The sequence below is a fragment of the Naegleria lovaniensis genome, assembly GCF_003324165.1.
Source record: "Naegleria lovaniensis strain ATCC 30569 chromosome Unknown tig009, whole genome shotgun sequence".
NCBI lineage: Eukaryota > Heterolobosea > Eutetramitea > Acrasida > Naegleriidae > Naegleria > Naegleria lovaniensis.
In genome coordinates, this window is record NW_025407831.1 from 178,194 (window position 1) to 200,471 (window position 22,278).

The 22,278-nt window shown below is 37.7% G+C and overlaps 10 protein-coding genes across 10 annotated transcripts; 2 read left to right on the plus strand and 8 right to left on the minus strand.

The window, feature by feature from the left end:
- Positions 1–19: 19 nt before the first annotated feature.
- Positions 20–2,521, minus strand: C9374_000085 (uncharacterized protein; the record flags this gene model as incomplete). Its single annotated transcript, XM_044698582.1, has 1 exon — positions 20–2,521. The coding sequence occupies one exon, from the start codon at positions 2,519–2,521 to the stop codon at positions 20–22; it is 2,502 nt and encodes an 833-aa protein (XP_044552638.1).
- Positions 2,522–2,769: 248 nt separating this feature from the next.
- Positions 2,770–3,405, minus strand: C9374_000086 (uncharacterized protein; the record flags this gene model as incomplete). Its single annotated transcript, XM_044698693.1, has 3 exons — positions 2,770–2,978; positions 3,062–3,193; positions 3,246–3,405. 3 exons carry the CDS (start codon positions 3,403–3,405, stop codon positions 2,770–2,772), a joined length of 501 nt encoding a protein of 166 aa, XP_044552639.1.
- A 248-nt stretch (positions 3,406–3,653) lies between these two features.
- C9374_000087 (uncharacterized protein) lies at positions 3,654–8,253 on the minus strand (the record flags this gene model as incomplete). Its single annotated transcript, XM_044698804.1, has 3 exons — positions 3,654–7,427; positions 7,496–7,707; positions 7,761–8,253. 3 exons carry the CDS (start codon positions 8,251–8,253, stop codon positions 3,654–3,656), a joined length of 4,479 nt encoding a protein of 1,492 aa, XP_044552640.1.
- A 202-nt stretch (positions 8,254–8,455) lies between these two features.
- Positions 8,456–10,602, minus strand: C9374_000088 (uncharacterized protein; the record flags this gene model as incomplete). Its single annotated transcript, XM_044698915.1, has 2 exons — positions 8,456–9,906; positions 10,266–10,602. The coding sequence occupies 2 exons, from the start codon at positions 10,600–10,602 to the stop codon at positions 8,456–8,458; spliced, it is 1,788 nt and encodes a 595-aa protein (XP_044552641.1).
- A 315-nt stretch (positions 10,603–10,917) lies between these two features.
- On the plus strand, positions 10,918–14,547 carry C9374_000089 (uncharacterized protein; the record flags this gene model as incomplete). Its single annotated transcript, XM_044699026.1, has 6 exons — positions 10,918–11,460; positions 11,549–11,820; positions 11,872–12,012; positions 12,072–12,384; positions 12,435–13,025; positions 13,075–14,547. 6 exons carry the CDS (start codon positions 10,918–10,920, stop codon positions 14,545–14,547), a joined length of 3,333 nt encoding a protein of 1,110 aa, XP_044552642.1.
- An 18-nt stretch (positions 14,548–14,565) lies between these two features.
- Positions 14,566–15,041, minus strand: C9374_000090 (uncharacterized protein; the record flags this gene model as incomplete). The annotated part of the gene is made up of 2 exons (XM_044699138.1): positions 14,566–14,624; positions 14,720–15,041. 2 exons carry the CDS (start codon positions 15,039–15,041, stop codon positions 14,566–14,568), a joined length of 381 nt encoding a protein of 126 aa, XP_044552643.1.
- Positions 15,042–15,272: 231 nt separating this feature from the next.
- On the minus strand, positions 15,273–18,005 carry C9374_000091 (uncharacterized protein; the record flags this gene model as incomplete). The annotated part of the gene is made up of 2 exons (XM_044699249.1): positions 15,273–15,830; positions 16,464–18,005. The coding sequence occupies 2 exons, from the start codon at positions 18,003–18,005 to the stop codon at positions 15,273–15,275; spliced, it is 2,100 nt and encodes a 699-aa protein (XP_044552644.1).
- Positions 18,006–18,238: 233 nt separating this feature from the next.
- On the plus strand, positions 18,239–19,206 carry C9374_000092 (uncharacterized protein; the record flags this gene model as incomplete). Its single annotated transcript, XM_044699360.1, has 3 exons — positions 18,239–18,278; positions 18,374–18,770; positions 18,885–19,206. 3 exons carry the CDS (start codon positions 18,239–18,241, stop codon positions 19,204–19,206), a joined length of 759 nt encoding a protein of 252 aa, XP_044552645.1.
- Positions 19,207–19,474: 268 nt separating this feature from the next.
- Positions 19,475–20,053, minus strand: C9374_000093 (uncharacterized protein; the record flags this gene model as incomplete). Its single annotated transcript, XM_044699471.1, has 1 exon — positions 19,475–20,053. One exon carries the CDS (start codon positions 20,051–20,053, stop codon positions 19,475–19,477), a length of 579 nt encoding a protein of 192 aa, XP_044552646.1.
- Positions 20,054–20,534: 481 nt separating this feature from the next.
- Positions 20,535–22,193, minus strand: C9374_000094 (uncharacterized protein; the record flags this gene model as incomplete). The annotated part of the gene is made up of 3 exons (XM_044699582.1): positions 20,535–21,179; positions 21,289–21,820; positions 22,027–22,193. The coding sequence occupies 3 exons, from the start codon at positions 22,191–22,193 to the stop codon at positions 20,535–20,537; spliced, it is 1,344 nt and encodes a 447-aa protein (XP_044552647.1).
- Positions 22,194–22,278: the final 85 nt, after the last annotated feature.

Sequence of the window (22,278 nt, forward strand, 5' to 3'; positions counted from 1 at the left end):
GTCAATTATTGGTTTTTATTTACTCTTCAGCCTTTCCGAATGTAGCAAAACTGAATGGATGGAAGAGAGAGCCGGTTCCCTTAAAGAACTTGTTGTTGAATTCGACCCAAGTTAATCTGATTGTGTGCAAGAAAGCAGACAAAGATTCCATGAGCAACAAAACACCAATAGTCATACCAAACCAAATTGAGAAAATAAAGAAGAGACCAACACCACTGTGAACAACAGCGTCTTCGGCAACCTTACTGAATTCTAACATGTTAAGTGCCAAACCAATAGTCATTTGCCAGAATACTTCGGCAAGCTGAGCGTGAGCAAGAGATAAAGCCCACAAACGCAAATATGAAGCAGTGTTAGAGACGGTACCCAAAACATACTCAATGGTGTGAATAAGTTGCTTAATGAACAATTCAGAGAATGGCTCCATTTCTTCGTGTTGTGCGTCTCTGTGATGACTGTGCTCTACACCATCAGTTCCTTCCAAAATGGCGACATGATGTTCAGAACCACTGTCCGAGTGAACTACCTGAGAATCTTGAGAGTCTTCAGCCTTTCTTGGTTTGAACTTTCTCTTTTGCTTGCAGTACTCTACGATTGGCTTTGGAATGAGGAGAATTGGAATACAAATAACAGCAACCAACAACAGACCAATTTGAGCATATGCTTGAGCAGATTTAGCAGCCTCAACGTCACCACCACTGTAGAACATAGGTGGTTGAGTCATCTTCCATGGACTCAAGAAGAAGTCAGTCATCATTGGCAAAATTTGAGGTGGATCAAACTTTCCAACATAAATAGGGTCAAACCAATTTACACACCACTTGTAAATAATCAAGAAGCACATGTAACCGAATGTAGACCATAAAATAAGAAGCTCAGGGATGAATTCAAGGAAAATGTCAAGGAAATGTCCAAAGTGAATCATGTTAGCCAAGGCAAAGAAGAGACCAATAGACATGTGACCTACACCGAAAATGACGGCCATCTTCATCTTCAAAGAGTTATAGTAGAGAAGCTTGTTGGATGTGTGGAACCAAGCAGGATCTACGCCGAATGGATAGGTAACATCTGCAATCTTTTCACCAACATGACCATTCCATTGGTATCCAGACTTGAAAATATCAACAGCCAAGCCCAAACCGTCATTGTAGAGGAAACCAGTGTAAATTGAGAAGATACCCATGAGCAAGAGAATATATCTACCGGCAAACACCATGCTAAACAACTCGCTGCTTTCAGCAACTGGCTTAAGCTTTCTTTCAAAGATGACCATGGCAAAACTGAACAATGTCAACAAAATACCGTGACCAAAGTCACCAAACATGACAGCGAAAAGGAATGGGAAGAGGATGGTAGAAGCCACAGCAGGGTTAACTTCCTTATAATCTGGAATACCATACGAATTGATAATGTTTTGGAAGACCTCAGTAAATCTGTTGGTTTCAAAGAATGTTGGAGGAGTTTCATTGGTTTGGATAATATCGCAAATGGATGGAACCTGAGCATTGGAGGCCAATCTTGCTTCTTCCATTTCTCTCTTCACATTTTCAACGTTTTTCTCGGCGCACCAACCGATAGAAACAACTGAACCCTTGATGTCATAGTTGAAAAGATTGAGTGTGTGGAAAATTGCCTTCTCTTTGTGTACTCTCTCTTTCCATCTTGGAAGGTTAACAGAAATCTTGCTCAAAAGGTCAGTAACTCTTGACTTGGTGCTCTCAATAGTGGTTTCTAATTCACCAATCTTTTGTTCTACAGATCTCTTTGTACCAGCAATGTCTTGTTCTGGGAAGTCGTGAATAGATGCACCCAAAGCTTCACAGACTCTCTTGACCTTTTCCTTAGCAGCTGAAGCACCAAAGAAGACTGCGAACACATTCTTTTCAATCATCTTACCAGACTTTTGGTCAAACAATGGAGTTGGAATTTCAGCAAATCTTGGGACAACGTTACCACGAGTACTACGATAAATAAGCAACAAGAATGATGGAATCTTCTCACGTGGAATAACTCCAGTCATGTAGCCAAGACTAGAACTTCTTGAGCCAGACAACATTCCAGCCTCACTATCATCAGTATAGGTCTCTTCATCTCCTTTGAAGAATTGAGAAGCCAAGTTGATGACGTAGCTGAACTCTTCAGCCTTGTTCTTTTCGGCAATCATTTGGTCGAGATTTCCAGACAAATCACGGAGTTCCTTCTCGAAATTCGAGAAGTCCTTTTCGTAGCTATCCAAAATGTTTCCATACTCATTGGTTTCCTCATCATCTCCTGGGAAGTTGTCTCCGCTTGCAAAGGTAACTTCAGATTTGAGAATTTGTTCATCAAAATAACGAATAATTCTGTCCAACTCTTCGCAACGCTTTACTTCGTTAGCAAATTGTCTCTGGAAAGCGTTCAAATGAGAGGATAAATCTTTGAATTCAACATAGCCTAACTCTCCCAGTCGTTCAACTGTTTGGTGAGCGGCTTCTCTTTGCATGGTCATCTCAAGAAGGACCATATTCTCACTTCTCCACATTTTCAAGAAGAATAGCGGGTTTGTATGAGAAAAGTGATGGCAATATTTTTTTGAGATATTTTTCAAAAATATTTTATGATTTAAAAAATATTTTCTTTCATCACCCATTTGTCAAATCAGCCAAAGTTAGTTGCAACAGAAATGCAATAATAACAACAACATTAAAACTGAATCTCGATAATGGATATATTTTCATTGTGGTCAACATTGACAAACTGAGAAGGTATTACTCTGAAGGCACTTCATGATTATTTTCTCAGCCAATCTCCCGATGGAATTCGTTCAAGCACTGGGTTGTTCTCTCTAAGAGCAATATTTTGCAAAGTTCTATGATAAACGAAACAAGGAGTGGGAGGTGATTGAGGCTGTATTTGAGGTTGCACAGAGGCATCTCTTTGTAATTCATCATACTCGGTTTTTGAAATTGGATAGGCTTGAACAATGGCTCGATCATATTCTATGAAGATATCATTCAAAATCAACAATCGTTATTGTAGCATCATCATTCAAAATCAGCAACAGTGATTGGACACAACCTACCTTCTGGATATTCCTCTATTTCGTCAGCAAATTTCAATAACTTTTCAAAATTTTCGCCTTCGGGTTCACTCACTGATATGATATAACCATAGATTCGATCATTAGGATTGTCGTTTAGGATTGCAATGGGATCTTGTTGAAGAATTTTCGTTATCACCCAATGAATAATTTCCGAAAAACCTACACATATGAAAGAACAATTGGGCCTTTTCAATATATGCAAATTGAGCATGTACTTGATAATCGTGTGGATTGTTGAAAGTTTTAGTCCATGTTGCCCCACTAGTGTCGTCTGGTCTCAAAGTGCCATACACAAACAAGCGTGATATTGCTTGATGGGACATTTTATTTGTGTGACAGATTTGCTGTCTTGCAAGGTTGAACTCTTTACAATTTAAGGATATTTTGAAAATTTGCTGTTACTGTTCGTTTGAAAAAGTGGAAGTGGAGAATGCAACGGTTGGTGTAGGTTGGTTCATTTCAATTGGTATCTCTAAATACTTATCCATCATTACCATTTCTTCTTTTTCGTCAGAATTATTGGGAATTAGTTGGGCAATTTCCATGTTATCGTCATTACTCTGTGAGGAGGTCATTGATGACATTGGGGATATTGATAGAGTAGCCTTCCTGGTTGGTGTACGAGATTTGCTGATGCCTTAGATGTTGTAATTGGTGTCACTGAGGATGGAGAGGTTGATTGAGGAGAAATTGTGTATGACATGTCATTATACATCGCTCTATTTGGTCTTGAAGACCTTTCTGAATGATTTTCGTTGGGCATAAGCACTGCTAAAATCTCATCCCCAATATCAGAATATTTGATTAACACTTCGAGAATGAGAATAACACGAGCCAGAGAAGGTCTTTGTGTTGGATTCTTCTTCAACATGGATTGAATCAGAGTTATCAAGAGCTTCTCATTGGATCTTGAACAGAGTGCTTTGGAAGAAGTTGAGCCAGCAGCATTCACAGCAACGGATGAGCCAGTTTGTTGGTTTGTTTGAGAGTCAAGATTATGTTGATGCAAAAGAACACTTCTCTCATCATGCTCACCACTGGATGAGGTTGAAGGTGACATTTCAGAACCTGTCTGTGGTACTGTGCTGTGAAGGATTGGAATTGCTTCACTTTTTAGAAGACTCATATGAATTTTAGAAGCAATGATTTGGTGAGCTAAAGCCTCATTGAGCGCAACACTTTCATCAATAGATAGCATTCCAAAATCTTGTCTTGAAAATGACATGGTTTGTTTCTCAGAATGACTGTTATTGGTTCCATTGTTAACGACCACAGTGTTCGTTGTGACGCTTGAACGATTAGATTGAGATGGCGGCTCTACATATGGTTTTTGTGGAGCATTGAGTGGGCCCATCTTTAAAAAGGTTTCTCTTGTAATGAGTTGATAGAAAACACATCCCAGTCTGAAGATATCATCCTTTTGATCTAAATACGTCTCAATATCTCCACAATAGATGGTCGAGTTGTTTGATGAAATTTCATTCAAAGCCATTTGCTTTCTAAGAGAGGAGTGTGACGTTGGAACTGAAAATGAAACATCCTCAAAGTCATGCCCTGGTCTTTTGTTCTTGTTCTGAGAATAGGTGTCCATAACTTTTCTATTCTTGATGACATAATCGTTGGTTGTAAAGTCCCAAGGTTTAAACCAATCTGTTAGTTTACAATTCAAATTAGATTGAAAATCTTCCTCCAGAATGGACGTAGAATCCTCAAGAGCCTTAATGATAAGTGATTTAAGTTGAGAGTTGCTTCCTGATTGACTGGCAGTGTTATTCTCGCTCATCTTTGAAGATGAGGGCATCATTTTGCTTTTTCCATACTTGGAGAGTTCCTTTTTGATGTAATTGTCAATAACTGGAATCTCACTGAATTTTTCATCCATTCTTCCATATTTGAAGCTTGAGGAGGTAGAAGGAGTATTGCCACCATCAATTCGCTGTTGAGACTTTTTGGATTTCTCATCTGAATTATAGCTCAATAGAATTTTCTCTGCTTTCAAAGTTGGGAAAACAATTCCTCTTTCATGCAAATGATTCAAACCTCTCGCACTTTGCAAAGCAATATCCAAAACCTCAATGTAATTGATGTATTTGTTTTTCTTGATGGATTGATCAATCTTCCTTTCCAAATTACCTCCATTCATGAAAGGTATCTCAATGAATACTTCAAACTTGTTTGCGAGATATCTTCGTATGGTATAATCATTGAAGGTCATTACATTTTCATGCTTGTCAAACAGAATTCCACTCTCAATACCAGATCCAATCTCAAACAAATCTGCCTTGGAAATATTGGCAAGTTGTTTCAATGTGCACAACCGACTTGCCTTTACCTTTACAGCTTTGTAGAGTCTTCCATTGTGATTACTGGACATCTTTTTGAGAACCAAGTATCTACTTCCCAGCACGTATGGTTTGACACGCTTCTCAAAACCATAATGATCGTCTTGAGAGGTTACACTGAGAAGCAAAAACTTCATTAGCATTTCAATCTCGTTTCCTCTTCTTAGACGGATTCTCTTTTCCATCCATTCAACCATTCGAATCACTTGATCTTCAACAAATGAGTCCAAAGTGGTATAGTCTTTGTACTTTTTCTTCACCTCTTGAAAGATTTGGCTCAAATTATTGACAAAATACCACTCTTCTTCCAGTGTGACCATGAACGTTCTGTCATAGAGCTCATAGTTTTGCTCCGTGTACAAATGCTTGGCGTATGTAGCAATGAATATTGCAAACACCAACCTCTCATTGATTTCAATTTGATTGGTCTCGCCTTGAATGAGCGATTGCAAAACACTCATCTTGCTCAATGGAATGTCAAATAGGAAAGAAAGGATTTGTTGGACATTTTTCGGAATGATTTTCTGTCTCAATTTCATTTTGACATTTCTAAAGTCAAATCTTTTAAGACAAGCCTCTATTACTTGACAAGTGACTTGGTGTGATTCGAAATGATCGATCAAGAACTCAATTTGTCGTAGCTCATTTTCACTGCCAATAGGTTGAGTGAGACAATATCCATTCACATTCAAGCTATTGAAAAGAAGTTTAAGAGACTGAAAGAGTCCAGAAGGTTGGGTTGGCTCGGAAGGAGCTTCTCCATGGTTCATGATCACCCCTTGTTGTTCATCCACGTTTCCATTGTCGGACATTATGGCACTCTCAGAGACCTCTATGGTCTTTGGTTTCACAGCACTGAACCTCAAATTACCGCCATAGGTAATCTCCTTCAACAATTCATGGAATATTTCTCTGATCTTTTGCTTTCTAAATTGTGTCAATTCAGTTCCGTGCATTTCAATGTAAGGAACATAATATTCAAGAGCTTTCTTGAGACCCTCTCTCTTTGACACAGTTCTTTCAGTAGAAGGAAGAGAAGTGGCCGTTCTAAGAATGACTGAATTGTTGGTAGCTACAGCTCCACTGACATATGAAGACGAGGTCACTGATCCTCTTGGTTCTAGAACAGCCGTTCCAGGTTCAGTGCCAATGTCCTTATTCTGTGAACTTACTGTATTGATGTTTCCGCTACCAGGAGCCAATGATTGACTGTTATTATTCACATTATTCGAGCAAATGGAAGGTCTCAAGTAGTAGCTTTGAGTTCCATCCATCATGTTGCCTGTGCTTAACAAGGAATTTCTTCTTTCGAAACTTCTTCGACTGTTGAACGTAGGGGATGATTCAACACCGACCAACACTAAGGCAATAGTTCCTCCTTGTTTTGCTTTATACAATTTCTCATATAATAGATCAATTTGGTTAAAAGTATTTCGGTCACAAACATTGTAGACAATAAGAAACCCATCACACTCTTTGAGACACTGGTCCATTATATTTACAAACTGATCATAAATATCATAGAAGAACAATTCTAATTCATGTTGCTGACCTTGGAAATCAAAGAGTTGTTTCATGGATCCATGGCTTTCTGAAATTCTTCGTTCAGATTGATCATTGGTTGGAGAAGCAATGGAAGAGGAAGCCACATTTGGTTGTTGTGAGGAAGAAACAAAATTTGGAGGTGGCATGTTATCAATTAAGAATTCTGACGCTATGAGAGATTCATAGATGTCTTCACCAAGAATTGCAATCTTGTAAGATTTTACATTTCTATTCACCTCAGATTTTCTTGGATCCTCTTGACTCGTAATTGGATTGTTATTACTTTCTGTGGTCTCAACTAACTTGGGAGTGTTTTCAGAATGGATGGCAACATGAGCATTGATAGTCGTCGTAGCGTTGGTGGATGGCTTTGAAAAATTGAACCATCTCTGATAGAACGAGAGTTCTTCTTTCAATACTTTTGGTTCCGAGTTAGTGTTGCCACCTTCTCCTCCGTCCTCGAGTGAGGATGCATGAGGATGGTCTCCTTGAGTATTATTGGCGGTGTTTTCTTGGCTTCTTCTACGTCCTCAATGATAATGACTTCTTCTTGAGGTTTGGAGGTGGTACGAGGCGTTGTGGATTTTCTTTCTGAAGCAATTACAGTATTTGAGGAAGTAATGACAATGGGAGGAGAAGAAGGAAGTCGTTGCGGGAGAGGTGCTTCATCATCTTGTTCACTCGCCAAATTGTTCGACGGTTCAATCTTATTTTTACTAATTTTGGAGCTGGTGACTTCTGAAGTTAGAGGCCTTCCAAAGTCAATAATATCATCGTCTTCAATTTCATACTTGGTGAGATGAACACTGTCTCGAATGCTTTGTGCTCTTGGAACACCCAATGACGAAGAGGATGGTTCAGTAAGGTTTTTGCCTTTTTGTTCTGCTTATTCTTTTTTGAAGATTTTGAAGAAGTGTTTGTATTGCGAGTTGATGAGAACAATCGTTGTATCAAGGAGGCCTTAGCCCTTTCAGAAGTTTGAAGTATTTGTTGTTGAGAAGAGTTGTTGGCCTCGGAGCTTTTGCGAGCGGAATTGCTTGTCCTTCGAATGACAGTTGGCGTGGCATCATCTTGCTGATCATTACCGTCCTCATCTTCGTCCCCATCTTCATCATCGACGTATTCGCCGTCTTCCTCTTCTTCATATTCGTCTTCTTCGTATTCGTCGTCTTCATTACCGTCCGTTTCAACCAATTCAACTTGTGAGTCTTCTTGGTCTTCCACGTCAGCAGATTTGTTGAGTTGGGTGTTGCTGTCGGGCAATGGTTGCTGGTCTTCTGACATTTTAATTAAGATGAATTATCAAAACCTTATGAATCGGTCAATATTCCGTTAATATTTAAATGGTTGACTTCATTGGTTGGACAGTGATGTGGTTTCAATGGCATTTTTGGAATGATAGATGAGTACAAGAAAGTACTTTTGAGTATTACAAGTAAAATCTAAAACTGATCATTTAACAAAAATAGAAAGAATGTAATGAGATTTATTGCTTTCTTTCGACAACATCCTTGAATAAAGCGAAAATATCTCCATGAATATAATCATTGTCTACAATATTCAACAAGTACCATTCGTCAGAGATGGACTTGAGTACCTTGTGAGCGTTTGAATTCTCGTCATACAACGACAACCAATGAGAGTCAAGAATGTGGAAAGCTTCATCCTTCCAAACCAAGAAAGCATTGCTATCAACAACTGTTGGTTGAAGAATTTGTTGACCTGGGAAAGCACCCCAAGTTACTGCGTTGACATATGTACTATCTTCCTTAATGTTGGACTTGGCTCTTCCATCCTTGGTCAAAGCTTGATAGGTGATCATTGGATACTTTTCAGCTACAACCTTTTCCAAGACATCTAATTGAGCTGGGGAAATGAAACACTCCACATATGCCTTTTGATAAACATAGCCGTTCTTTGGACCCCAACCAACATTCTTGTCAGAGGATGGGCAACCGTTCACTTTAGGTTGTGAGTTTGTTGTCAAAAACCCATTCTTGTTGAGGAAGATCAATTCATCCTTAATAATATTGGTCTCTGGAGATGTATGTTGTTCATTCCAAGGAAGGAATGAGATCTTTCCTTCAATAAAGTTCACAAAAACGTTTGAGATCGATTCAATGCTGTCGTGTTCCTTTCCCCAAGCTGTAATTTGATTTTCCTTGTCACCAAACTTTCTTCTGTAGAAATAGGCAATTTCTTCTCCCAACTCTCCGAATGCAGGAGATCTAGAGTCACTCCAACGACCATTAGGAAATTCATCCCAGTGTTGCGTACGGTCAATGTAGGACTTGACACGATTAGACCAAAAGATTGGACGAACTTCTTCTGTTAAACGTTTGGCGTTTGCAGGTTTGACCCAAGGTAAAGATCTTGGAACGCTTTCTTTTGGACAGAGTTCCAGACCTTCCAAAATAGATTCTGTACTCTTTTCCAAGTTAAGAGTATAGAAATGGAGACCACGAATACCATTATTTAACAATGCTCTGCACATGGTAATGCACAATTTGATACCGTAGGCTTTAACCTCATTGTCATCTTCCAAATTGAGCTTTGACATTTCTTCCTTCATTTCCTCAGGAATTCTAGTTTTACAGAAAGAAGTCATTCTTTGCCAAGATGAGTGGTTGTTGATTGGCATAATACCAGGAATAATTGGGCACTTGATGCCAATGTCTCTAGCATCCTTAACGAATTTCAAGAATTGTTGCCAGTCATAGAACAATTGCGTGACAACAAAGTCTGCACCAGCATCATACTTTTCCTTCAAATAGTGCAAATCCTTTTCGTAATCTCCATCAGGATGACCTTCGGAATATCCAGCACAAGAGATACCAAAGTAGTCACCGTGTTTGTTTCTGATGTGTTTAACTAGATCCTTTGCGTGAGTGAAACCGCCCTCTGTCTTTTCCCATTCTTGTGTTCCGAGAGGTGGATCTGTTTGACCGAAGTAAAAGAGCGTGAAATAATGTGAATGAAATGATTAATTTGGAAGGTTGGACATTTTAAATTTCACACAGGACAATAAGAGTGAAATGATGATTCAACAAATGAATAGCAAGGTTGTGTGATGATCGTGTATGTGTACAACGTAGTTTAGGCAATAACGACAACAACCCATTGCGGAGTACGTGTAAATAGCATTCAATAGTACCGTCATATGAAATATTCATCACCAAAGCAAGATTACAAGTTCAACATTATTGTGCAAGCAATAGTGATGAATCGGACAAGAATCATTCACAATAATAAATCATCAAGATGAAACTATGTGTTCAAACAAGTATTAAACTTACCTCCTCGCAAAGCTAAAATGTTTGAAATACCCAAGTCCTTGGCTGTTTGAATAGCCTTATCCAACTCATCGATCTTCATGTTGGTGCAAGTCATGTGGATTTGAGTTTCAACGCCAATCATATTTTGTGCTGTGGCTCCAATTTCAATGGTCTTACCAGCAGTGCTTCCTCCAGCACCCCAAGTAATATCAATGAACAAGGGAGCAAATTTAGCCATCCGTTGCAAACGTTGATATAAATTCTCAACACCGGCATCAGTCTTGGGTGGAAAATATTCAAACGAGTAGAAGGTCTTATTCTCCTCGATGCACTGATTAATCTTATCAATAATTTTCATTTTTTTTTCAGTTTCATCGTTCGTTGAACGAAACAAAGGCTGATTGAGAAGTGCTTTCGGAATGAATTCTCACACACAGGCACGTCATCATGAGTGCATTTCCAATGTATTCAATGGATTCAATGGAGATGCAAAAATGTGCGAGCTAGGAGTCTAGCTTTCCATATCCGAGATGACAGCCATGAATGTGTAGGAACGACGGTTTGGAACCATACTTTTTTTCATGCCAATCTTAATTCTTTCAAGATAAAACAATAAAAAGGAATTTGGTGAATCATCCATCATGCCACCAACGTTTTGCAAACAGTCAAAAAAATGAGCAATCGCAGGGAGAGTCTGCGAAACACACCTCAAGGATCGGCAGCATCGCCAAGAGGGTCGTCCAATTTATCAACAGGTTCATCATCATCATCATCACGATATAACGAACCCGAAACAGAGGAAGATATTTTAAATTCCGTTTCTAAAATTTATTTTCAAGATGTACAGGGTAGTAATGAAATGACAACACCTACCAAAGGTGGCTCATCAGCAGCAATGAATAATGGCATTGATCTTGTGGAATTTGTACTTACCCAGCCTACTCTGGATTTGAGTGATGAAGCCTCCATACTTACGGAGTTAAACAAGCAGGAAAAGGTTTTGGGTGTCGTCAATCATAGACTCGGTAAAACTGTGATGAACAATTACAACTCGTTTGTGGAAGGAATGACCAACGTGCAAGAAGTTGGAGCCGATCTCAATATGACATCGTTGATGTGCAAGAATGGTCGGAAACGATTAAAGAAGGCTCACGAGAATCTCGTTCATGGAGGTTTGATGATTGTTGCATTATATCGAAAGAAAAAAAGTTTAAAGGTAATTATTCTATTAATTTCAATTAACATGTTCGTTATTTATATACAAACGAAACCATCATTTCAACATAAATCGCATTACACATCAGACTTTAGAATACTACTTGGGTAGAATCAAAGAAATAGTTGACAAGGACAAGGAAATGAATCAATTGTTGGAAGAAGGAAATTTCCCAAATGCTATTGCACTCATGTTGGATCATCGACAATCTGTTGTCAGTATGAACCAATTTTCTTGTGTACAACAATTAGATAGAAATATTAAGAACGTATATCAAAGAATGGAGCAAAAGATGAAGGAATCTTTATTATCTGTTTGTGCTCAATTTGATCCAATCGCCTATGAAAGAATTCTAATAGCGTAGGTATTTAACCCTTATCATCGAGTAGATTTAATAACAACTCTGCAAAGTTCTAAAGAATTATCATCAGGAGAGATCAGTGTCGATATTAAGAAGAACTACAATGACGCTGTGGAGCAACTGTTGCGAGAAGTCGTCTTGTCATTTGCTATGCAAAGCCCCAAGGCCCAAAATATTGAAAGCATTGTCAAGTAGGTTTCAATTTGATTTTGATAGATAGCTCATTATGTACATGCCTCTGAACTAATAGAATGGATTACGCAAATCTATGTAAAAAAATTCACTTCGATCATGTACTCGCTTCGTTATTGAGAGCATTGAGTACAGTCAGCGATATTATGTACAATTATTATCAAATGTATTGCTGGCATTTACAAAAGGAAAAGGACAAGGATGAAACACTGAAATCATATGATTTCTCTATTACCAAAACAAACTTAAATCAATTCAGAAAGACGCTTTGGGATAATATTCAAAAAAAGATTTCTATATTTTTGAGCGCTTGCGACTTGTCACACTTTAAAATTGACAAATTCCTTCAAGTTTTCCACTCTATTAATATGGTATGTTGAACTTTGAGTAATGTTATTTTATTTAACAATAGTTCGAAAAGATTTGCCATCTTGGAGAGGAATTTAGTGAGAGTGACTCATACCATTTGAAGGGAGCTCTTAAAACAAAAAGTAGATCATATTTTGTGCACTATCATAAGGACATTTTAGAGAATATCAAGACCATGGTTGAAAATGAAAATTGGCAACAACTAGAATCTGTTAGCTTTAGTGTAAATGACATCCCCGAATTCAGGACCAAGTCAAACAGTGCACTTGACAGCATTGAAAATATTTATGAAGAATATTCAAAGAAAGTTCGAGGTTTCTTAAAGTCTAATGACAGAGATAGCAATCCTTTCAAGCTAGCTTTCGAAAAAGGTTCCTTCCTATTAACAGTCAATGCTGAAGAGGAAGAAGAACCTGTTGACGACGAGTCCTCCGAATCATCCGAGTCATCCGAAGACGAAGATGATGATTTTATTAAAAAGAAAGAGACCAAACCAAAGAAGAAAAAGAAGGATGTGGAGGTCTATACTAACATTTCTATGACTATGTTGCGAAGAATCGGTGTTTACATTCAAGCCATGGAGATCATTCAACCTATTGGTCTTGACATATTCTTTGCTTTTACCACTCTCTACAAATTTTATGTATGTTGACTTTTGATAGTTGAAATTTGGAAGGCTAACATTTTAATAGTTATACACAGTATATACACTGTTTGCTAACATTTCTTCAAATACAGTGAGTTCCACAACGATCAACTTGGAAGAAGCCTTTACATATCCAGAAAATGACACCAAAGTATCTGAAGCGTTACAAAAAACTTTCAAGACAATTAGAGAAGAGCTGAACAGGTGTGTGAAAGAAGCTACTAACGGTGAGGTCACTTTCTTCAAAATACCGCAGGTCTCTCAGATGATTAACATCAAGCAACCACCATTTTTTGGACTTTACGAAAGAGCAATTGCTGCCGAAAGTTTAACGCATCTTTTTAACGCTATTGAAAAGATTACAGAAAAAAGAATGATGGAGTTAATACCAAAGAAATCCAGAGCGTATGTGACGCAGTTCTTGAAATCGATGAAGGCAGCAACAGAAGAAGTTCAGGAATGCATTTACGGAAGAACTGTCAAATATTTACTGTTCGACTTCCCCTACATGGAAAAGTATCCTGACAAGATTGCAAACTGCAAATATCAAATTCAAGTTCTAGGTGACCAATGTAACAAATTTGTTTTCGAATTGAGAGATGATATCAAGAAGTTTTTCTCCATCAAATTACAAACCATGGATGATCGATTACCGGAACATTCTATTCATGCTCTTTGGGACGTAGCAATTAAGTATGTCGTAGATTTACTGGTAGAGGGTTTCGCAAGAGTCAAGAAGTGTAATAATGAAGGCAGAGTATTAATGCAATTAGATTTGCAAACATTGACGACCGAATTACAGAAAATGGTGCCTGCATCTTTGATTGAAGAAAACAAGGGTTATGTTCCTCATGTAGCTGTTGCTCGAAGCTACATCTCAGCGTATTATGAACAAAGCGAATCAGATCTGTTGGAATGGGTCAAGAAAAATGTCCACAACTTTACAATTAAGCAATTGGTAGCGATTGCTAACAATGGCATTGGTGTCAACATGAAAAAGAATGATCTCAAACAATTGACTTCACAAATAGAACAACTTGCCACATCACTGAAAATGCAGAAGGAGCATAATGAACTTATTGAAAATTCAAGCGATGAGAGTTTAATGAATAATTTCTCGAATGGAACTGGAACGAGTGATCCAGTTACATCTATTGGAAGCGCAATTCCTGCCATTCATAAGGAGGAACAAAGTACAATATCCATGATCAGATCCGGATCATTTGCATCCACAAAAGAACTTCTTTCGTCTCTCACTAGAAGCACCAGCTCTACCACCATTTCCAAAGACTCAACAGCATCCAGAACCAGTACTGATACTTTACACAATCCAATTAACATTTCCTTAACAAACTCTCCTTCCACATCCAGAACAAGCATTGATGCTGCTTCACGTCCAAGTTTGGACAAGCCAAAGGACACCCTCGCTTCAACAACTGATAAGATGAAAACTTTTTTTCAAGGTGGTATGAACTACTTGAAACGAAATCCAACAAACACTCCCCCAAATAATAAATAATGTTTTACCTATTTAATTTTACCAATCCAAATCAATATGAGAACCGTCGCAAAATGGTGGTTTTTGAGTTCTTTTACCTGCACATGGAAAAAGGTAATTATTATTATTGTGTTTCGAATGTGAAATTCGTTTGGTTTGCAAATATTAAAAATTCTATTCACTCAATACTCACAGCAACAAATTGAATATCCTCCGCTGTTAAAATTATTAACTGTAAATTCTTTAGGTTCCCATCCTTTAATTTCATCACTATTTTTGCATGTACCGTCACAAAACGCTCCTCCTTCTAATTTACTAAATCCACATGTACAATAACTGTATGTCACTCCGACTTGTAAAATAATTCTCTTGTAACATGGCATTGCAATATTTGGCTTGTTTGGAATCCGAGTAATTTCTGTGTTACTAGTAGTCGTCGTTGAATTTTCATCTGTGTTATTACTCTGATCAGCGACAGTCTCATTGCTGGCGGCCGGGTGTGTATTTTTGTTCATTTTATTGATTGTGAAACAGTGCTCTTTTAGGAGCCACTGGTTACTGGAACCACTTTGTCCAAATTCAAGCAACAACACTCTTACAAAACTGATGACTACATTACATGGAAAGAATTTGAGAAGAAAAATCCGTATATTCAGTTCAAGTAAATTAATTTTAAAGGTCCCATTGACGAGTAATTGTACATGGTGCGTTGTTTCTTGCAATAAGTTAGTTACGTTAAAATATTATTATGTCAGCACTGTCTGGGTTTGTATCACACTACCGCTGTTCCAAGCTGAACACTTCGGGCTAGTAAGTTCCTTGTTCAGAATAGGGCCTAATGATTTCTCTAAGGACAATTGAGAGAGATGTCTGCGTGAGGAAGGAGACAAGTGATCGCATTGGGCTGGACTGCATGGAGGAGTGATCACAATTGCCACTTCAGTTGTAATGCTTTTCCTTGATCCCCTGCGAACTGGAGGTGATGTAATGACCCTCACAGATCCTTCCCATGCTCCTATTTGGCCCAACTCCTCTTCTTCAGAATTAACTGGGATCACTCGGTAAGGCATGGATCGTGAACGTTTTTCAGCTTGAAGTGGTCGTTCATAGAACGGTTTTACAATTTCAACAGGAGAAGAGTTGGTTCGGTGCATTGGTACAAAAGGCTTCTTCTTTGCCTTCTTAAATTCAAGAGAGTGTGTAACTCTTCTTCTCAACTCTTCTTCTCTTGCAAGGCAGAACGCTTTTGGGATTTCGGAATCGCCCTCACCGTCTAATACATGAACTTCTCTACACTTTTCCTCCTTGTTGGAGGGTAATGTACTTGTTTTGATTGTTTGAACCCCATCTCAAAGATATCTTAATATCAAGATCACAACAAGTCCTCCCTCAACATCAGCTGCAAGGACCACCAACAGCGAGTGTACTGGAGGCAAGAAGAGGCTTGAGGATATGAATGTTTTTTTTTGAGATGAGGCCGTTAGTGGCGACGAGAACTACTCTAAAAAGGAAAGTACTTCCAACAGCAGAGTTCCACGGACCACATCAGATTTGTTGATTAAGGTTTTCCTTAAACGTGTAAAACGTTGCATCTCATAACCCTTAAATGAAATTTTTACTCGTTTCCATTTGGTTCGACGACCCTACAATGTTAAGCTCATGATTGGATATACGATCATGTAGAATAAGTGTGGCTCCAAGCGAAAAATGGTCAGAAGCATGAATGGAATTTGGAATGTAATGCTGTAACTTGTTGTTGTTGTTGGAAGGTTCAACATTCTCAACAACAGCGGCGACAGCCTCTTGGTTACACAAGGATCTTGGTTCCTGAGCGTGTGGTTGGAGATGCGCACCTGAATCCAACTCGGTATCCACATGTCCATTTGTGGTGCCGTAGGACTTGTGATGTTGCCGATCACGATGATGGTCTTCCTGACCTTGTGTGATTTCTTGAGGTGTTGGTATGGATAACAAACTACATAATTGGATGGAGATGGGTGAACGATCACAGCTCTGATCGTCATGGTCGGCACGATGGCTCTCTTTCGTACCATAATGTAATCCAACGAAGAGATGTATTTGGGAGTGAAGGTTGTATAGTAGAGTTCTTGATTGGACCATCGAGAATGAACTTTCATGGCCTCAATACGGTCCTGAATGGTCAAAGTTGTTGTGTTGCAAATTGTGGGGTTGAGAACTTGACGCTGTCTCTCTTCTTCTTTCATGAAGGTCAATGTTGAACATTTGGAATATTGTGTATACAAGGAGTGTAATAAGGGAAAATGTGAAAAATGTTTCACACATTGTCGAATGTGTTCGAGTCGCTTCACTTTTTGATCCATATAGAATTGTTCAAAGAAATATTGTTCTTGAACATTGAGAGATTCATCGGAACTATTACTAGTCGATGTCATGGACACGTGCGATTGTTGTTGAAGGAATTCTTCTTTGCATTGATCTGTAGCCCATTCCACAATTGGAAAGTAAGGAACGAGAGGATCTTGTTCACAATCGTAACCATCAAGACCACTCATCATTTCGCTTTGATTGAACGCATTCCAAAATTTCTTTCCATTCTCATCGAGAGCAATTCCATTTTCATCACAACCATTATTGCTTTCAGGATTTCTTGTCGTCAGTAAAATATAAGGTAAGTCATTGGGTGAAGTGTTGAAATCTCCAGTAAATACTAATTCAAACAAGTCATTACGATCATTCTTATTAAAGTCCTTAAATAATTCATTCATTTCATGCAAGAGTACCAATTCTTGTCTCACTCTCACAACATTACTTTCAGGTCTCCAATACAAGTGAGTGTTGGACAAGATCACTCCACAATTTGGATCATTGTTACATTGCAATACCGCCAATAAGGCAATATTACCACTTTGATTCATTTCACATTGTTCAAGTACTGTCATTGGAGGTAATATGCTTGTTGAATGACTCGTTTCATTGCAACATGAAGATTCATGATTCACATCAAATTTACTCATTGACAATGCTTGCAATCGATAATCCACTACTTTAAATTTCAATAAATTAAATTTGTCCTTTTTATAACCAATAACGAGACCATAAGGCATGGGTCGATAATTCTTTTCAAAATTAAATTGAGGACTAAACACTGTTGAATATCCTAATTTTTGTAATTCCATTTCCCAAAACGTGTCATAAAAATCAACTTCTTGCAATGAAATAATATCCATATTTAAGTGAGCAATTTCATTCAAGAGTTTTGTTTTTCGAAAAGACCATCGTGCTTGTTCTGGAGTGAGATAGCATTGTGTACCTCGTCGATTACAAAGACTTTGAGCGAGAAGGTTATAACTCAAAACGGAAATGGGTTCTGTTGTCGATGAGAATTGGGAATTTACAGGTTGTGTCTCGGATGGCAATACTGAAAACCATTGACGATGGTAACCAGTGTATTTCGGAGTGTGGTGATGGGGCGGTTGAGAAGAGGTCAATGATGTCATTTTGTTTTTTTTTTGATTTTTTATTGAAATTCAAATTGGAGAATGAATTTGAATCTTTTTGAAATTGAAGGTGAAAATGAATAATGAATCAATGAAGAAGCAAGATCAGACTTGAGGAGAAATTTCTCTTTGTACAATTTTCAAATTATTATTATTATTTCCCTTGAGTGATTTGATTTTTTATTGCTTCTTGAAGAACGTTGGCGCACTACAAAAAAATACCATCTTTCATCATGGAACAAATTTTCCAACAAACAAAAGATTACTTTGAAGGTAGGCTGAGGAATCCGATGGTTGATTTTTAATTTCTCTCCCTATTTACAAAATGGATTTTAATCATGTTAAATAATTATGATGATTCTGATCAGAATTGGAATCTATCAAGGAAAAGATCCAAAGTACAATCAAAGAAATAGATGAGCCTCTTGCGATCTTACAAGGCTTACTTCAAAAAATTCATCAAAACAAGCCAAACTTCTCGGATCATGTGAAAGAAATTTGCACATTGGCAGACCCATATATTGCCAAGTGTGCAGAAAGTTTGGCCAAGTTATCTGCTTGTATTCCAGTCGGAGGATATTATAAATATTATAATATGTGGCAATATAGATTATCAAACCTTTGTTCAGTGATTGCTTTGAAACATTTCATTACCAAAGATATGGAAAACAACATGGATCATGCTCTCATTACCAAGGATGAAACTGAACAGTTGTTAGGAATTGATAAATTGGAAAATTTCCATCTTCCATTAGAGGATTATTTGTAAGTGGAGCTCTTTGTTTTGAACGATCAAATAATATTTTTAATTAATTGGGTTCTATGGAAATACCTGGAAATTTGTTTGTTGAAATATTATTACATTCATTGGTTTATTAGATATGGATTGTGCAATTTATTTTCTGAGCTGAATAGATATAGCGTAAATTGTGTCATTCGATTGGATTTTGCAAAGCCATTCATCATTAAAGATTTTCTCACTCAGATCTATGATGGATTTAAATTATTGAACTTGAAGAATGATTCATTACGAAAGAGATTTGATGCCATCAAATATGACGTGAAAAAGTGTGAAGAAATAATTTATGACCTGTCCATTCGAGGTCTCAATCCTCAGGGCAAACCCGTGAATCTTTCAGTTAATCCAATTGTGAGCAATTTGGATGAAAACCAAAGAGATGAAATGCAACAAGATTTGTAAACAATGAACGTGGATTAAAATCCACATTTATTTATTATTATTGCTTGAATTTAGCAACAATGTTGTCGAGTTATATATCGCGTCAATCAGTTCAGTAGGAATTGCTGATCCAACTGTTTGAAAGTGAGAAAGTGAGAGTCGTTTTGATGTAATACATATTGAAAATATTCCAAATGAAATAATGTCCAAGCCACACAGCACGATGCAGGCATTACAAACGCATGCAACCGAGAACTATGTGAACTCATAACTACCAATCCATCTACAATTAAAACTGATTATCCCTTTTCTTTTTAGAATTTCCTGTCGTTAATTTGGATACAATTTTCGATAAGAAACTATGTGATCTAGGTTTTTCAGGTGTTGGTGCTTCATCCTCATCATTATTATATTGTGATTGAGAAACGAGCATGGCTTCAATTCGTGAAAGTGACTTGTGACTCTTATTGGACGTTTTCAAAGCAACAAATCCTTCCACGGCTTGAGGATTTTGTTCTTGCTCTCGTTTGTGCTCACTGTCTGTGCGACAATGTTTAAAATATTGACTTCGAAGACTCTTTCGTGGGTGGTTGTGGTTGTTATGGTTGGGTGTTTGGACCAAATTCCATGAAGATGCTGATGAACTCGGACTTCGATACGACACGGTATTGTAATGTCGTTGATGATTATTGGATGGTACAATTGTATTATTATTGGCTTGTTGCGAGCAACTCGTGGAAGTTGAAGAAGAAGAATATTGGTGATCATTCAGTAGTCTGTTGAAAGAGGGTGCTGTTGTTGTAGGTGTGCATGGAGGAGAAGTCACATCAATGAGAATGCCAACCTCTTGTTGTTGAGTTTGAATCATTTTGGTAACGAGATTCTGTAAGAAATGTGTTGCAATGAGAGCGTGACACGAACGTTCTTTTTTCTTGTGATGAAAAGTGTTATTGGCTTAATGATTCGTTTCTTGAGCGGTTTTATTGATGTTTGAAAATCGGATTTAAATGTCACTTCCGAAAAATTTTGTAGATGCTTGATGGAAGGTTTCTCAGTTTGGAGTTTTGCTTTGAGAATTGAGTTTCAATGATGGCAAGGATACAATTGTTGGATGTGCATTTCGCCAATTGATTACTTCATAAATGAAATATGGAAACTTGTGGACTAACTGAGACTTTTGTTTTCTTATTTGATTTAAAACTCGTTTCATGCTCCATTAATCAAACTGTTTCGAATGATGAGAATCGCATCAGTATCTTGAGAATGCATGTCCTTTGAAAACGAGTGAAATAAACAAAACCAATTTTAAAAATTGATAATTTATCAAAGAGGTTCATTTGGGATATAACTTATTGAATGTGCTGACTTTCTTGGTAAGTTGGAGTTGCACTGAATCGTTGGTAACCCTTAATGACCTTGTTAATGGCGTCTAGCATGTCCTTTTCTGAAACAGTCTTTCTTCTGGCTCTGATTGCAAACATACCAGCTTCTGTACATACAGATCTAATTTCAGCACCTGTGGAATTTGGACATAAACGAGCCAAAAGTTCAAATCTGATATCTTTTTCAACGTTCATGTTCTTAGTGTGAATTCTAAAGATGTTCGTTCGGGCTTCAAGGTCAGGAAGACCAAATTCAATTTTACGATCCAATCTACCTGGACGCATCAATGCAGGATCCAAAATATCAGGTCTGTTTGTTGCCATGAGTACCTTAATGTTACCACGAGCTTCAAATCCATCCAATTGATTGACAATTTCAAGCATAGTTCTTTGTACTTCATTGTCACCACCAGCACCATCATCAAAACGGGTACCACCGATAGCATCGACTTCATCAAAGAAAATAATACAAGCTTTACGTTGTCTGGCCATTTGGAACAATTCTCTGACCATACGAGCACCTTCACCGACGTACTTTTGAACTAATTCTGAACCAATGACACGAATAAATGTAGCATCAGTTCTGTTAGCTACAGCTCTTGCTAGAAGGGTCTGTTCAGATTTCGAAAAGAAAATTCAACAAAACGAGAAAAATGTAAGATTAACAATGACACAATAAAATTCCAATGTTCAAACTTTGAAAGCCAAATCAGTGACTTACCTTTCCTGTACCTGGAGGTCCATACAATAAAACACCTTTTGGTGGGTCAATATGAAGTTGTTCAAATCTTTCAGGATGGAGAAGCGGCGTCTCAACAACCTCACGAATTTGATCGATTTGCTCCTTGGATCCTCCCACATCATTGTAAGTTACATCTGGTTTTTCTTCCACAGTCATCATTGTTACACTGGCATCAATTTTTGGTGGTAGAGGAATTTTGATTTGATATTTTGTACGGTCAACACCAATACGCATTCCTTCTTCAATATCTGTTGGTGCTACATTTTCTCCCAAGCCTACCACATATTTAGCAATTTGACGAACATTGATCAGATACTTTGGCTCTTCCTCGTCGTCGTCGATAATTTTTGTACATCTAGCAACTTGTAAAGGCATTTCATGTTGAAGTGTTGCTTTGTCTTGTTGAATGTCCCAAAGACTTGGGTTTGCTAATCCTGTTTCCGATTCTTTTACACCACATAATTCGTTTACTTCTTGAACCATTTTCTTGAGAGCTTCCTCAGTATCTTTTCTATTTGTTGGTATTGATTCGTGTATTGAATTGTATAAGATTGTAAGATTGATCAATAAAAAAGAATGGAGTTCCGAGTATGACGATATCGGATTAAAATGTTTGTAATCAAAGTAATTAATAACAGAGGTGATACATTCCAATATATAGCGTTGTTAACATTAGTCGATCGATCTTCTCTTTGTAAATTAATTTCCAACACTTACATCTTGGCAAAATAAGCTCCTTGTCCATATCGTTTGATCAATTTAATTTCTTCCGCATCCAATGGATTAATTGGAGTGTCTTTCTTCTCCTCATCGGTGTCTTTGTCTTTTGATGGCTTCTCTGGAGTTTTGTTGTCGGATGTTGATTTTTGCTCTTGTTGAGACATTTGTATTTTTTTCAAGTGTAACGCTAAAAATAAATGGCTTTCCGCTTGCTGAAATCCAATTTTTATTCAGCATGAGGCACAAGGA